The 13,291-nt window shown below is 34.3% G+C and overlaps 1 protein-coding gene across 1 annotated transcript in view; it reads right to left on the reverse strand.

Annotated features, from left to right (window-relative positions):
• Window positions 1-13,291, reverse strand: part of LOC149792072 (annexin A6-like) — a 126,126-nt gene that overhangs the window by 19,479 nt on the left and 93,356 nt on the right. Inside the window, exons 18-20 of the mRNA XM_089970563.1 lie at window positions 9,890-9,980; window positions 4,985-5,168; window positions 3,201-3,343 (exon numbers count right to left, since the gene is read on the reverse strand). Of these exons, the coding sequence (XP_089826689.1) occupies window positions 3,201-3,343; window positions 4,985-5,168; window positions 9,890-9,980 (418 nt within the window). The remainder of the gene's footprint in view (window positions 1-3,200; window positions 3,344-4,984; window positions 5,169-9,889; window positions 9,981-13,291) is intronic.

Here is a 13,291-nt window from a genome sequence, read left to right on the forward strand (position 1 = left end):
TTATATATTAAAATCTAAAAAGAAAAACAATTAATGCTCCCCTGCAGGTTCTGTACCATTGTTTCCTATTATGCACATTTGTGCTTCAGTGATGCACATGTGAGATATCTGACACACATTTTGTTGCCATGTTTATTTTTATACAAAGGATTTGCAAAATGCAATCAGGATTTATTTAATATCCAATGCATAGGACAAGGGATGGCATCGTGTATACTTCGAGCATAGGCATTGTTATGGCAGAGTAGCTTTCCCATATGTCACAATTTCCATCGAGCTCAGCAACATGTCAACCAGACAAACTAACCTCAGTGCCTGTTGGACTAGAAAATGATCTCCAGATGAAAAAGGTGCATACTCAGAATCACTAGCGAACAAAGTGAAAGAAGCTGAACAGAAAGAGTAACTGTGGATTGTTTCTTTAATGAAAAATGTAGAAAATACTTCTGGAATACGGCACGTCCAGTGGGATTACCAGCGTGATTTGTGACTTGCGACTGCATGATTGCAAAGACTGAAAAAGTGAATAATCCTTTTGTGACAGCGTTTAAGAATTTTCAAAACCATTCTGCTCTTATTCGTCAAAAGATATTTGAAGAACACATTATCACCTAAGGCATTCTTTCACAACAAATAAATCAGTAAATTTACAGAGACTAGTGCATTATGTAGATGATAAAGTCATGGGGTCATTGTAGTCTCTGTTGATCTATAACTCTGCTGCACTAAGAGAAAGATTTAAAGTTTACGTGGAACTTATTGAAGAAAAGATGAATCATTAGCCTCTTTGAGTTTTGGATAAATTTGCTCTAGGATGAGGGACAATAAAACTGATGAATGATTACATTTTACAACAGGCAATAGATTTATTTGGGTTTTTGTATTGGCATATGTTGTATGTAATGTGTTGGTTTATAATATTGCTCCAAAAGGATGAAGCAGGCTGTTAAAAGTATGACCATGAAGTAAAGGGAAAATGAACTAATAAAATTATGAATGGACAATGCATTTGTTTGTTAATTGTGCATGTTTGTTTATTTGTAATTTCGGGGGGGGGGGGGGGGAGAGTATGTAGCATAAATTGAAATTACCTATATCAAGCTGAAAAAGTACAGATCAGATGAAAATTCACTACATTCTTGACCCGCCCCTATTTTTCAATTGATCCCCAGTACTGATACGAATGTTTTTTTGATCAATTTTACACCCATGGGTGATAGATTGTATACCCTCCACACCACTCGCATGCCTTAAAACTGATACACCATTATATATAAGTATTTTGTTGTCTGTCCAAACTGTGCTACACCATTATACATAAGTATTTTGTTGTATGTCCAAACTGTGCTACACCATTATACATAAGTAGTTTGTTGTCTGTCCAAACTATGCTACACCATTATATGTAAGTAGTTTGTTGTCTGTCCAAACTGTGCTACACCATTATATATAAGTATTTTGTTGTCTGTCCAACTGTGCTAAACCGTTATATATAAGTAGTTTGTTGTCTGTCCAAACTGTGCTACACCGTTATATACAAGCAGTTTGTTGTCTGTCCAAACTGTGCTACACCATTATATACAAGTATTTTGTTGTCTGTCCAAACTGTGCTACACCGTTATATACAAGTATTTTGCTGTTTGCCCAAGCTGTGCTACACCATTATATATAAGTATTTTGTTGTCTGTCCAAACTATGCTACACCATTATATATAAGTATTTTGTTGTCTGTCCAAACTGTGCTACACCATTATATATAAGTATTTTGTTGTCTGTCCAAACTGTGCTACACCATTATATACAAGTATTTTGTTGTCTGTCCAAACTGTGCTACACCATTATATATAAGTATTTTGTTGTCTGTCCAAACTGTGCTACACCATTATATATAAGTATTTTGTTGTCTGTCCAAACTGTGCTACACCATTATATGTAAGTAGTTTGTTGTCTGTCCAAACTGTGCCACACCATTATATATAAGTATTTTGTTGTCTGTCCAACTGTGCTACACCATTATATATAAGTATTTTGTTGTCTGTCCAAACTGTGCTACACCATTATATATAAATATTTTGTTGTCTGTCCAAACTGTGCTATACCATTATATATAAGTATTTTGTTGTCTGTCCAAACTGTGCTACACCATTATATGTAAGTAGTTTGTTGTCTGTCCAAACTGTGCCACACCATTATATATAAGTATTTTGTTGTCTGTCCAACTGTGCTACACCATTATATATAAGTATTTTGTTGTCTGTCCAAACTGTGCTACACCATTATATATAAGTATTTTGTTGTGTCTTTGGGTGAACATAATAATTAAACTACCATAAATCAGCATACTCATTCACAAACGTGATCAAAGACAGCAAGACAACCAAGTGAAATGAATGCTTGATGACGTCAAATTCTGTTTCACAGATATGTTTTATTAATGAGAAGCCACTTTCAGAGTTAGTAGTAAATTTGTAATTACTGAATTGGCACTTGAAGATTTCCTCATGGATTAGCAGTTTCACTATTACTTAATAATAACATCATGTCATCAATATTTTACTAAGAAAAAGAAAAAAAATTGTTGACATTGATGGCTGTTTCACAAACTAAATGTTTCGTATATTTTTAATAATGGGAATCTTGTTTGATTGTGAATTTGAATCAATAACTAGTCTGGTTCCCTGGTGAGTATGCTTCTTGTGTTGCATTCCAATATAGTAGAGAGCAAGGCAGGGAGCATATGGGTCAGGGAACCTGACTACTCAACAACATAAAGCAATGTTGTAATACACAATGTTTCTGTGTACATGTGATGGTTGTTGAAACCAGTTGGAGTAATGTTAACGATCTCTCAGTTGTTGGGCATCTTGAAAATAAAGGTCATTTTTATATAAAAACGTATAACTTAGTTACAAAAAACGCTGTATTGACAATTATTCCCAAAGCAATTTTAAAACAAGTATTCTGAGGCATTAAACAGTCCAGTTTGCAACCCCCCCCCTTACAGTTTTCTCCATGTTCAGTGAGGATGGCATCATTTCATGTTGTTATGGAGGTCGCTCAATAACTCACGCCCTTGCTTATAGTGCGGTCTATGTTTTTTTTTACCCATTTGTACACAAGTTATCAAGGGAGAGATGTATAATGATTTCCATATCACTGAGATTTTATAACAAAAATTCATACCTTTTTTGTATACTAACCTATTGTCAGCATGCTATCTTTGAGGTTGCCAGACATCTCACTTTGTATTGTATCATCAATGTCCTTGTTTGCCAACTTGGCATACTCCTGGAATGTTGCTCTCAGCTGAGGGTAGCTTCTAGACACAAGGATAACATTAAACCTGCAACCCAAAATATAAATTATTAAGACTATAGGTAAAGGTTAATATTTTTTGTGAGGTCTGCAAAATCAGCTATACTGATGGTACAGGGTTAATATTTCTTAGAGAGGTCCGTAAAATCAGCTATACTGATGGTACAGGGTTAATATTTCTTAGAGAGGTCCGTAAAATCAGCTATACTGACTGTACAGGGTTAATATTTCTTAGAGAGGTCCGTAAAATCAGCTATACTGACAGTACAGGGTTAATATTTCTTAGAGAGGTCAGTAAAATCAGCTATACTGATGGTACAGGGTTAATATTTCTTAGAGAGGTCAGTAAAATCAGCTATACTGATGGTACAGGGTTAATATTTCTTAGAGAGGTCAGTAAAATCAGCTATACTGATGGTACAGGGTTAATATTTCTTAGAGAGGTCCGTAAAATCAGCTATACTGATGGTACAGGGTTAATATTTCTTAGAGAGGTCCGTAAAATCAGCCATACTGACAGTACAGGGTTAATATTTCTTAGAGAGGTCCGTAAAATCAGCTATACTGACAGTACAGGGTTAATATTTCTTAGAGAGGTCCGTAAAATCAGCTATACTGACGGTACAGGGTTAATATTTCTTAGAGAGGTCCGTAAAATCAGCTATACTGACAGTACAGGGTTAATATTTCTTAGAGAGGTCCGTAAAATCAGCTATACTGATGGTACAGGGTTAATATTTCTTAGAGAGGTCAGTAAAATCAGCTATACTGACGGTACAGGGTTAATATTTCTTAGAGAGGTCAGTAAAATCAGCTATACTGACAGTACCTTTTTGCACATTTAATAGAAATTTGAGACAAAAACATAAACATACATTATTTATCTGATGATAATAGCATGTTCCTTTTCACACTGGACTGATGACAGTGCACATTATAGTGCATGTAAAAGACATCAATGACTCTGATAAATGTGGCAAAGTGCATGGTGTTATCAATCATATGCCATTTTCCTGTTACCATCTGCTATATAAAAAACAGTATTCACTGTCATCAACTTAAAGCCATTTTCCTGTAACCATCTGCCATATGAAAAACAGTTTTCACTGTCATCAGTTTAAAGCCATTCTCCTTTAACCATCTGCCATGTCAGATCAGAGTATTCACAAGAAATTATATTTCTTTCTGTTGTATGAGTTGATGAGTGATTTTGTTTATCCCTTTCTGAGAAATTCTTTTGATCTTTAAAACTGCATGACAGTTGTACACTATTTGCTTCTTCAAAACATTTCTCATTAGACTTGTTTGGTTTGATGTTGTATGACACAGTAACACTTTTGATGGTTATAACATGTTGAGATAAGTAGCATACAGTGTTTTGCCCAAGACACATTACAGGAGCCAATCAGAGCAGTTTTGATGGTGACAATCAAACCTGTGCCCATCTTTACTGTTTAGTCCAACTCCTTAATTGCACTGAACCGCGGCAGGTTCTAATGGTGTACAGGAATTCACTATATAAAGCAAGTGAGACGTTAAATCTGCAGTATATGGCATAGGTATTAATCAGAGTTTTAACTGTTGGGTTCTAATTGTTCACTGGAATACTGGCTTAGAAAAAAAATCATGTTTTTTCCACATGGCATACTGTGGTCATTAAACATTATACCTGGATTCATCGGTGCCCCATTTTTTTTCACCTGCCTCGAGCAGTGCCTGGGCATCTTGCTTGGCTTTGTTGCGATCAAACTCCTTACTCTCATCACGATTGGCCTGGAGAATACTGACCAGTAGTCGCTTGAAGTGACCTGAGGTGTCACCTGCTACGTCAGCCTCAAGGTCCTTACCATACACTAGTCAGAATGAAAATAAACTTTTTCTTCAGTTTTTTAAAAAAAGTACTCATTGAAAGTTTTTGTTCCTCTACTCTATACTGAATGTAAATAAAATTCACATTTTTAAAAATAAACTTTTAGTATGTGGATAAATTAGTCTTAAAGTGTGTGTGTGCAGATTAACAATGTGCTCTTAGTGGAGATAGATAAAACCACTGTTCCTGGAAAAAACTAATTACCAATTTTAACAAAATTTCTTGCAACTCTCAAATCTATGAACAAAATTTCTTCAAGCGTCTAATCTATTAACATTTTTTGAAACCTCTAATCATAAACTCAATATCTTAGTCCTCTTATACGGCAAAGCCTGATTACGTCCTTCACTGACTTTCACAAGAAGATTAAAAGCATTGTTTTTGCTACAGGTGAACATTGATTTTACATGGTCTGTATACCTTTCCTTATGCTTTTAACTTCTTTGAAATAAATTCAGCCTAACAAAACAGATACAAGTTGCTGAAGTCCTGAACATATTTTTCATTATTTCAATCATTTCCTAATTCTAGGCTGCCAGGTGACAACTCTCATTGCAAGTTTTAGTTGTCTGAATAAAATGAGGATAAGTTCAGCTTATTAATGTGTGCATACACGATTTCCTTGTGACATTGATCATTTTGTAAATCCAGGAATCTGTAGTGCAGCAATGAGTACCCATGTATGAGAAGAGTACATCTACATTAGTTATTTTCTGTCCAATTAATGTGTTAATTAATGTGTGATTACACAATGTCATTGTATCATCCAGTATATTTCTTTTTGTAAGCTGAGAAAGAATTGAGTACAGCTTGAAAATAATTTATATTTTTTCCAGGAATTTTATTCACTAATTTCATAAAACTTGAGGTAAATCTCCCTCATGTTCATTCTGAATTGTGAATGTTGTGAAAATAGATGAGGTTTTTTAAGGCATGGTTTAGTACACAAAATATATGTCATTGCCAGTGATAACAATCATAAATGTTTATGATGTTCCCTTTGCTTAGGTGTGTAATGTATTATGCCTACTTGCATCTGGTAACAAGGATAACGATTTCTCAGATGTGGTTAATTCCAACAGTGACACATGCGATACCAACAATTGAAGATATTGTTTGAAATATTTGTGATCCCTAAGAAGCTACCCTGTTTATGCTCATGGAAGCAATGAAGATGATGAAGACTCAATACCAACCATTGAAGACTGAATACCAACCACTGAAGACTGAATACCAACCACTGATTCTGACAGAAGACTCAATACCAGCCAATGAAGACTCAATACCAACCACTGAAGACTCAATACCAACCACTGATGACTCAATACCAACCAATGAAGACTCAATATCAACTAATGAAGACTCAATACCAACCACTGAAGACTCAATACCAACCATTGTGCCCAGTGAGGTTCTAGATAGTGTAGTGGACTGTACCTACAAGCTCAACACTACTGGCCTTCATGACTAGGGGTTAAATAATACATCTGTGCAGTATATTGATATGATTCATGATACACACCCTATCATACAATACATTATCAATACACATATCAACTTGACTTTTATTCATCGATAGTAAATCTGTCAGTGTTAAGGTGGTGCTGCTTATTGGTTTATTTCCATGATGCAAATTACAGACTTATATTGACTTATCATCTGTTCATATCCTATTCTCATCCAAAACAAGATAAAGAAAAGAAATCTTCCAACCAGACGTGTTATTTGTCAGTGATTTAATGCTGTTCTTTTTGATCAGATGCAGGTCTCACTTTGGTCACTGCGCCTATTGTTTTGCATGGCATAAATGATTTGTATCTATTTGGATTGAGCTTTAATACAATGCTTCAGGCATGTCATGCAATGATTAAGCTAGTTATGTCTGGTAGTTATTGTTTTATCCTGGATGTGAACAAACAATAACCACTAGTCACTGCATGACACACTGGAAGCAAAGCCTTTAAATGCAACTCAAGTAGACAAGATATGAAGCAACAGAGAAGCTTAAATGATCAGTAAACTTACTGTACTTAAATCACACATGGGGAACAACTCTGAAATGTCTCCTTTACAGTGACGTATACTTAAATCACACATGGGGAACAACTCTGGAATGTCTCCTTTACATTAACATATGTTATATGTGACTGAACATGCTGATGGGATGAATAATTGCCATGGGATAGGCAGGGCAGGGGCATTTTCAGACCATGTGAGTTTCACACCTTGTGTTCATTTGTTGAAGGTTATTGTCATTAGCTTGTTTTGTTAAAAAGATAGAAGTGAGTATGGATGTCTGAGACTGTTTTCCCAGCTGAATTCTCAATTTAAAGAATAAAAAGACAAGCAATTAATAACTAATCATGACTACTGAAGATTATAGGAACTTGCATAGGGTAAGTATTGTTTTGTATTGATTTGTATTGATATGAATAAAGTATCAATACATTGAAATGTAAATTAATGGTTTCACATCTAATTATGACCAAGTGATTTTTATAATTCACCAGTTATATGCACATATATGTTGATGCTTTATGATTCAGTGACTGGTACACATACATGTAACTTGACATATTATGATTCATTGCCTGGTATGCATACATGTATGTTGACCCTTAATAATCATAGTAATAATAGTAATAATGACTTTATTTAGAGAACATAACTCAATTATTTACAGGAACTAATCTACCTTGAGGCCTTTTGTTATATAATGCGACAGCAATTTGGCATAACACTGAAGAACTGAGTTATTCTGAAAATTAAACAAAGCTTGAAGCTCATGGTAAACAATTAACAATGAGCACAAACAAATAAATAAATTATCATATTATATTGAAAAATTGACTGGTGAAAAAGATTTACAAGCAGAGAAAAGCAGTAGGTGTTTATATTACTTAGACCTGTGTTAGAGTGTCTTAAGATTTCATCCATTTAAGACCCTGCATGTGAAAAGAATGCTAGGAACCTGCTTTATGTCACTGGGAATAATGCTGCATGCCAGTGTACCAATACACTGAAAGCTCTTTATAAACAATTCCTTCTTTTGCTTTGGTATAATGTAATTTTAACTTCTAACATAACTTAAATTTGGAGTACCATCAGCATCTCTTTAGTGAAAGATATTGTTTATGTAGGCAGGATTGGCTTTTCTGAATTCTTTATACACAAACTTGGCCTTTCTTAAGAATATTCTTTCATATGTTTGTAAAATTTTTATATAGTTCATTATGTCCTGAAAATAGTTTATACACTGATACTAACTCAGTGTAGTGTCATCTGCATATACACTGATACTAACTCAGTGTAGTCATCTGCATATATGCCAGTGGAAGAAACTGAATTTTATATCTTAAAGGTTAAGTAGTTAATCAAAAGAATGAATAACAGAGATCCAAGGATGAATAACTGTGGTACTCCACAACTAGTATTTTTACACTCAGACGGGAAACAATTTAGAGCTACTCTTTGTACTCTATCAGTTAAGAGAGAACAAACATTTTATGAACTTTTCGTTACATTGATAGATGTTTAATTTGTAAAGCAAAATTTCATTGTTTACAAGATCAAATCTTTATGAAAATGAATGAAATTAGTGCCAGCCACTTCTATCTAATGCTTTAACCCTTTTGTCATGTATATGTATGTTGACGCTTTTATGTTCACTGGCTGGTACATGTACATGTATCTTGACACTGTGATTGGCTGGTATATGTTCATGTCTCTTGACACTGTCATTGGCTGGCACATGTACATGTATCTTGACACTGTGACTGGCTGGTAAATGTACTTGTATCTTGACACTGTCATTGTCTGGTCCATGTTCATGTCTCTTGACACTGTGATTGGCTGATACATGTACATGTATCTTGACACTGTGATTGGCTGGTACATGTACATGTATCTTGACACTGTGATTGGATGGTATATGTACATGTATCTTGACATTCTCATTGGCTGGTAATTGTACATATATCTTGTCACTGTTAGCAGATGGTTAAACTCTGACACTGGTTTATCATTTTTTGTCACGATTGTTATAGAAATGTATGCTGTTTTAAAATTAAAATACCATTATATACGACTTCAAATTAAATTTCTGACAGTAATCATGCCAGTAATTGCTTACAATCTTCTAAATGTAATTTTCAAACTGATGTGAAGATTAGTAAATGAAAACTTCTTATTCATGGATTGTACTGATATTCTGTATATTGATTTTTCAAAACATTGTCTTTCTTATGTTTGGTAAGCGTGCTGACATTTTGTATTCAAATTTTCAAAACTGCTCCAGGAAGGGATGGGTTTCCTACCTGGATAGAGATAGTGACAATGGCAACAATAACTTCAAATGCTCAGGGAAGAGTAAAGTCAATCACCTTGAGTCTCAAATGTTAAATTTGGCATCCATTAGAGCCATCAAGACTGGCTTGATTAAATTTTTAAAATGTAGGCGGTGGGCTAATAATAAAAAATACTTTGCATAAATTTCTGCCACAATTCTGTTTAGGGGTGAGAAGGGTTTATCATCAAGAATGGTCTAAAATTCAGACACTGAAGGCATCCATGTTGTCTGATAAGATTAAATGTAAAAGTTCATTTGCATTTTTATGCCTGAATAACTAAATGTCACAAAATATTCTGCCTAATCTCACAGCTTAATACTTGGAACATATCAAGATTGGTTGTTAAATAACTTACGTGTTTTGTATGCCGCTTTAAAGTCCTTGATCTGTTGGTTGGTGCGGGTACATATAATCTCTATGAGTACTTTCTCATCTGTCCCCAGACCCTGCCATTTTCAAAATGAAAAAATTAAAATAGATTTTTAAAAAGAAATTCTTGTCAAAGTAGATGCTAATATGCTTTTTGGCAGGTACTCTATTTACATTAATAAGTAAACCTCATTGCAGGTACTCTATTTACATTAATAAGAAAACCTCACAGCAGGTATTCTATTTACATTAAAAAGAAAATCTCATGGCAGGTGCTCTATTTACATTAAAAAGAAAACCTCACGGCAGGTGCTCTATTTATATTAAAAAGAAAACCTCATGACAGGTACTCTATTTACATTAATGAGAAAACCTCATGGCAGGTACTCTATTTACATTAAAAAGAAAACCTCATGGCAGGTGCTCTATTTACATTAATAAGAAAACCTCACAACAGGTACACTATTTACATTAATAAGCAATCCTCACAGCAGGTACTCTATTTACATTAAAAAGAAAACCTCATGAAATATACTCTATTTACATTAATAAGAAAACCTCACGGCACATACTCTATTTACATTAAAAAGAAAACCTCACAGCAGGTACTCTATTTACATTAATAAGAAAACCTCATAGCATGTACTCTATTTACATTAATAAGAAAACCTCACAGCAGGTATTCTATTTACATTAAAAAGAAAATCTCACGGCAGGTGCTCTATTTACATTAAAAGAAAACCTCACAGCAGGTGCTCTATTTACATTAAAAAGAAAACCTCACGGCAGGTGCTCTATTTACATTAAAAAGAAAACCTCATGACAGGTACTCTATTTACATTAATGAGAAAACCTCATGGCAGGTACTCTATTTACATTAAAAAGAAAACCTCATGGCAGGTGCTCTATTTACATTAATAAGAAAACCTCACAACAGGTACACTATTTACATTAATAAGCAATCCTCACAGCAGGTACTCTATTTACATTAATAAGAAAACCTCACAACAGGTATACTATTTACATTAATAAGAAAACCTCACAGCAGGTACTCTATTTGCATTAAAACAAAAACCTCATGGCAGGTACTCTATTTACATTAATGAGAAAACCTCATGGCAGGTACTCTATTTACATTAAAAAGAAAACCTCATGGCAGGTACTTTATTTACATTAATGAGAAAACCTCATGACAGATACTCTTTTTACTTTAATAAGAAAACCTCATGGCTTTTCTACAAAATTCCATCAGGATAACTTTATTTACCTCAGTAAGAACACCTTGTGACTTCTGTACCAAACTGAATCACAAATATACATAAACTAAGTGAAACAGCATACAAAGGGGGAATTGCTGGATCTCTCATCCAAGCATTACTCAGAATGTGATAGATGAGGAGCATTCTCTGTATGACAGACAGAGCTGGAAGGATTCAAATGGCATCTTAGTTCGAATATTGACATCACATGCTACTAGAGAGAGCATGAAAGAAAAAGTCACCTTTGATCTGCCCTTTGTCCTTACTGCTATAAAACCCAGTGTTGTCTGTGCCACTTCGTCAAACAAAAATATGCTTCTTCACAACAAAAATTTGTGCTGGGTAGTAACATCAACTATGCACAATGAACATATAAAAAGGGTGGGAACTAAACCCTTCCAGCTTTGGCTGGTATTCAAAGAATGCCCCTTATCAGTCACTTTCCAAATAATGCTCGGATATGGGGTTCATTCTACCCATCAGCAAAGGTGTTCAGGGTTCAACTGGCATACTTCAATGTTTGTCAACAAAAGGGTAGTCATAAAAAAAATTAAAGTCCAATGGTGTTTCAATTATTTATATCAAAACAACCCCATCTATATAGTGCACAGGAAGGATCCACGAAATAAATCGGATCCTGGATTACTTTACATAGTAGTCTCAAGGCAGTTGAGAGAATCATATGTGGAATGGTTCTCTAGGCTTTAGCATCTTCTCTTCTTCTACAATAAAACTGACAAAATGTCTTAGCAGAAGATCAATTTGCAGTCTCCAATGTTTCAAGGTCAGCTCTAGGTTATGGTCTTTGAAGTTGAAGCAGTCCTTTTAGAATGAACTTTGAATTTCTTGGTATCAATTCCAGCAATTGCTAAAATATATTTCAACCATCTTGTATAAGTTTTGAATGAAACAAGCATCAATTTTGAGTTCCTCTTTTCCTTTGTCTCACACAAATAGAATTTGGGTTTTGTAACAATGCATCATTCAAATTTGTGATATTGATGGAAAGATAATGGCTTTGTCAATCATTCAGGTCTTGATATTTTTAACAATCCTAATATTTGCAATTAAACATTATTATTTTGTATTTTCAGAACATCCATATTCAAAGCCAACAGGGTGTGTGCCCTTTTGACATATTGCTAAGGCCATAGGATGTTCTAAGTTGCACTACAAACCATTCAGTGACAACTGTTCTGAAGGATACATCAAATGACACCCAAATAATTTCATGTTCCCTCTAAGTGGGTGTTTCTGTCCATTGTATGGATGGATTGGTAGTATGACCATACTGGTCAGCATGCAAGCCATGGTCATAAGGGAGGACCAAGGGGAAAAGCATAAAAACAGTTTATCTCTTTGATTCAGACTTTACAAAGGGGAAAAGCATAAAAACAGTTTATCTCTTTGATTCAGACTTTACAAAGGGGAAAAGCATAAAAACAGTTTATCTCTTTGATTCAGACTTTCCAAAGGGGAAAAGCATAAAAACAGTTTATCTCTTTGATTCAGACTTTACAAAGGGGAAAAGCATAAAAACAGTTTATCTCTTTGATTCAGACTTTACAAAGGGGAAAAGCATATAAACAGTTTATCTCTTTGATTCAGACTTTACAAAGGGGAAAAGCATAAAAACAGTTTATCTCTTTGATTCAGACTTTACAGTGTGTATTCTTAACAATTGAAAATTTTGCTGATTTGCAGCCTTTTAAATGTTCTGATCATGTCATTTCAAAGTTTATAAAAGAAGTTTCCTATTGAAATAATCACAAAACAAATCACTAACGTTTCCGTTAACTTTTCTGTGACCCAGGTTATCAGAGTACATGGTGGAAGAATCGGCTTGTTAGAACCATTAGAGTGTCCTATGGGGCATGGCTTGGCACAAGCTACAGTAAAAACATCAAAATTAACTAGGTCTTTATTAATTAACTTATTAATGATATGAATTCACTTATAGCTCAGTTTTTATGAAACATCAGATAATAAAATAGCATTTATTTGATATGTAAAATATAACATTAAGAAATACCCGAGTACACGTGTACAAAGGAGTGTAAAACCAGAAGGGCTCGCATCGTTGCTTACAATTTAAATGTCAGTCATACAGTAGTATAAAATAATAAAAA

Source organism: Sinohyriopsis cumingii, chromosome 9, assembly GCF_028554795.1.
Source record: "Sinohyriopsis cumingii isolate HCF-2022 chromosome 9, ASM2855479v2, whole genome shotgun sequence".
In the NCBI taxonomy this organism is placed as follows: Eukaryota; Metazoa; Mollusca; class Bivalvia; order Unionida; family Unionidae; genus Sinohyriopsis; species Sinohyriopsis cumingii.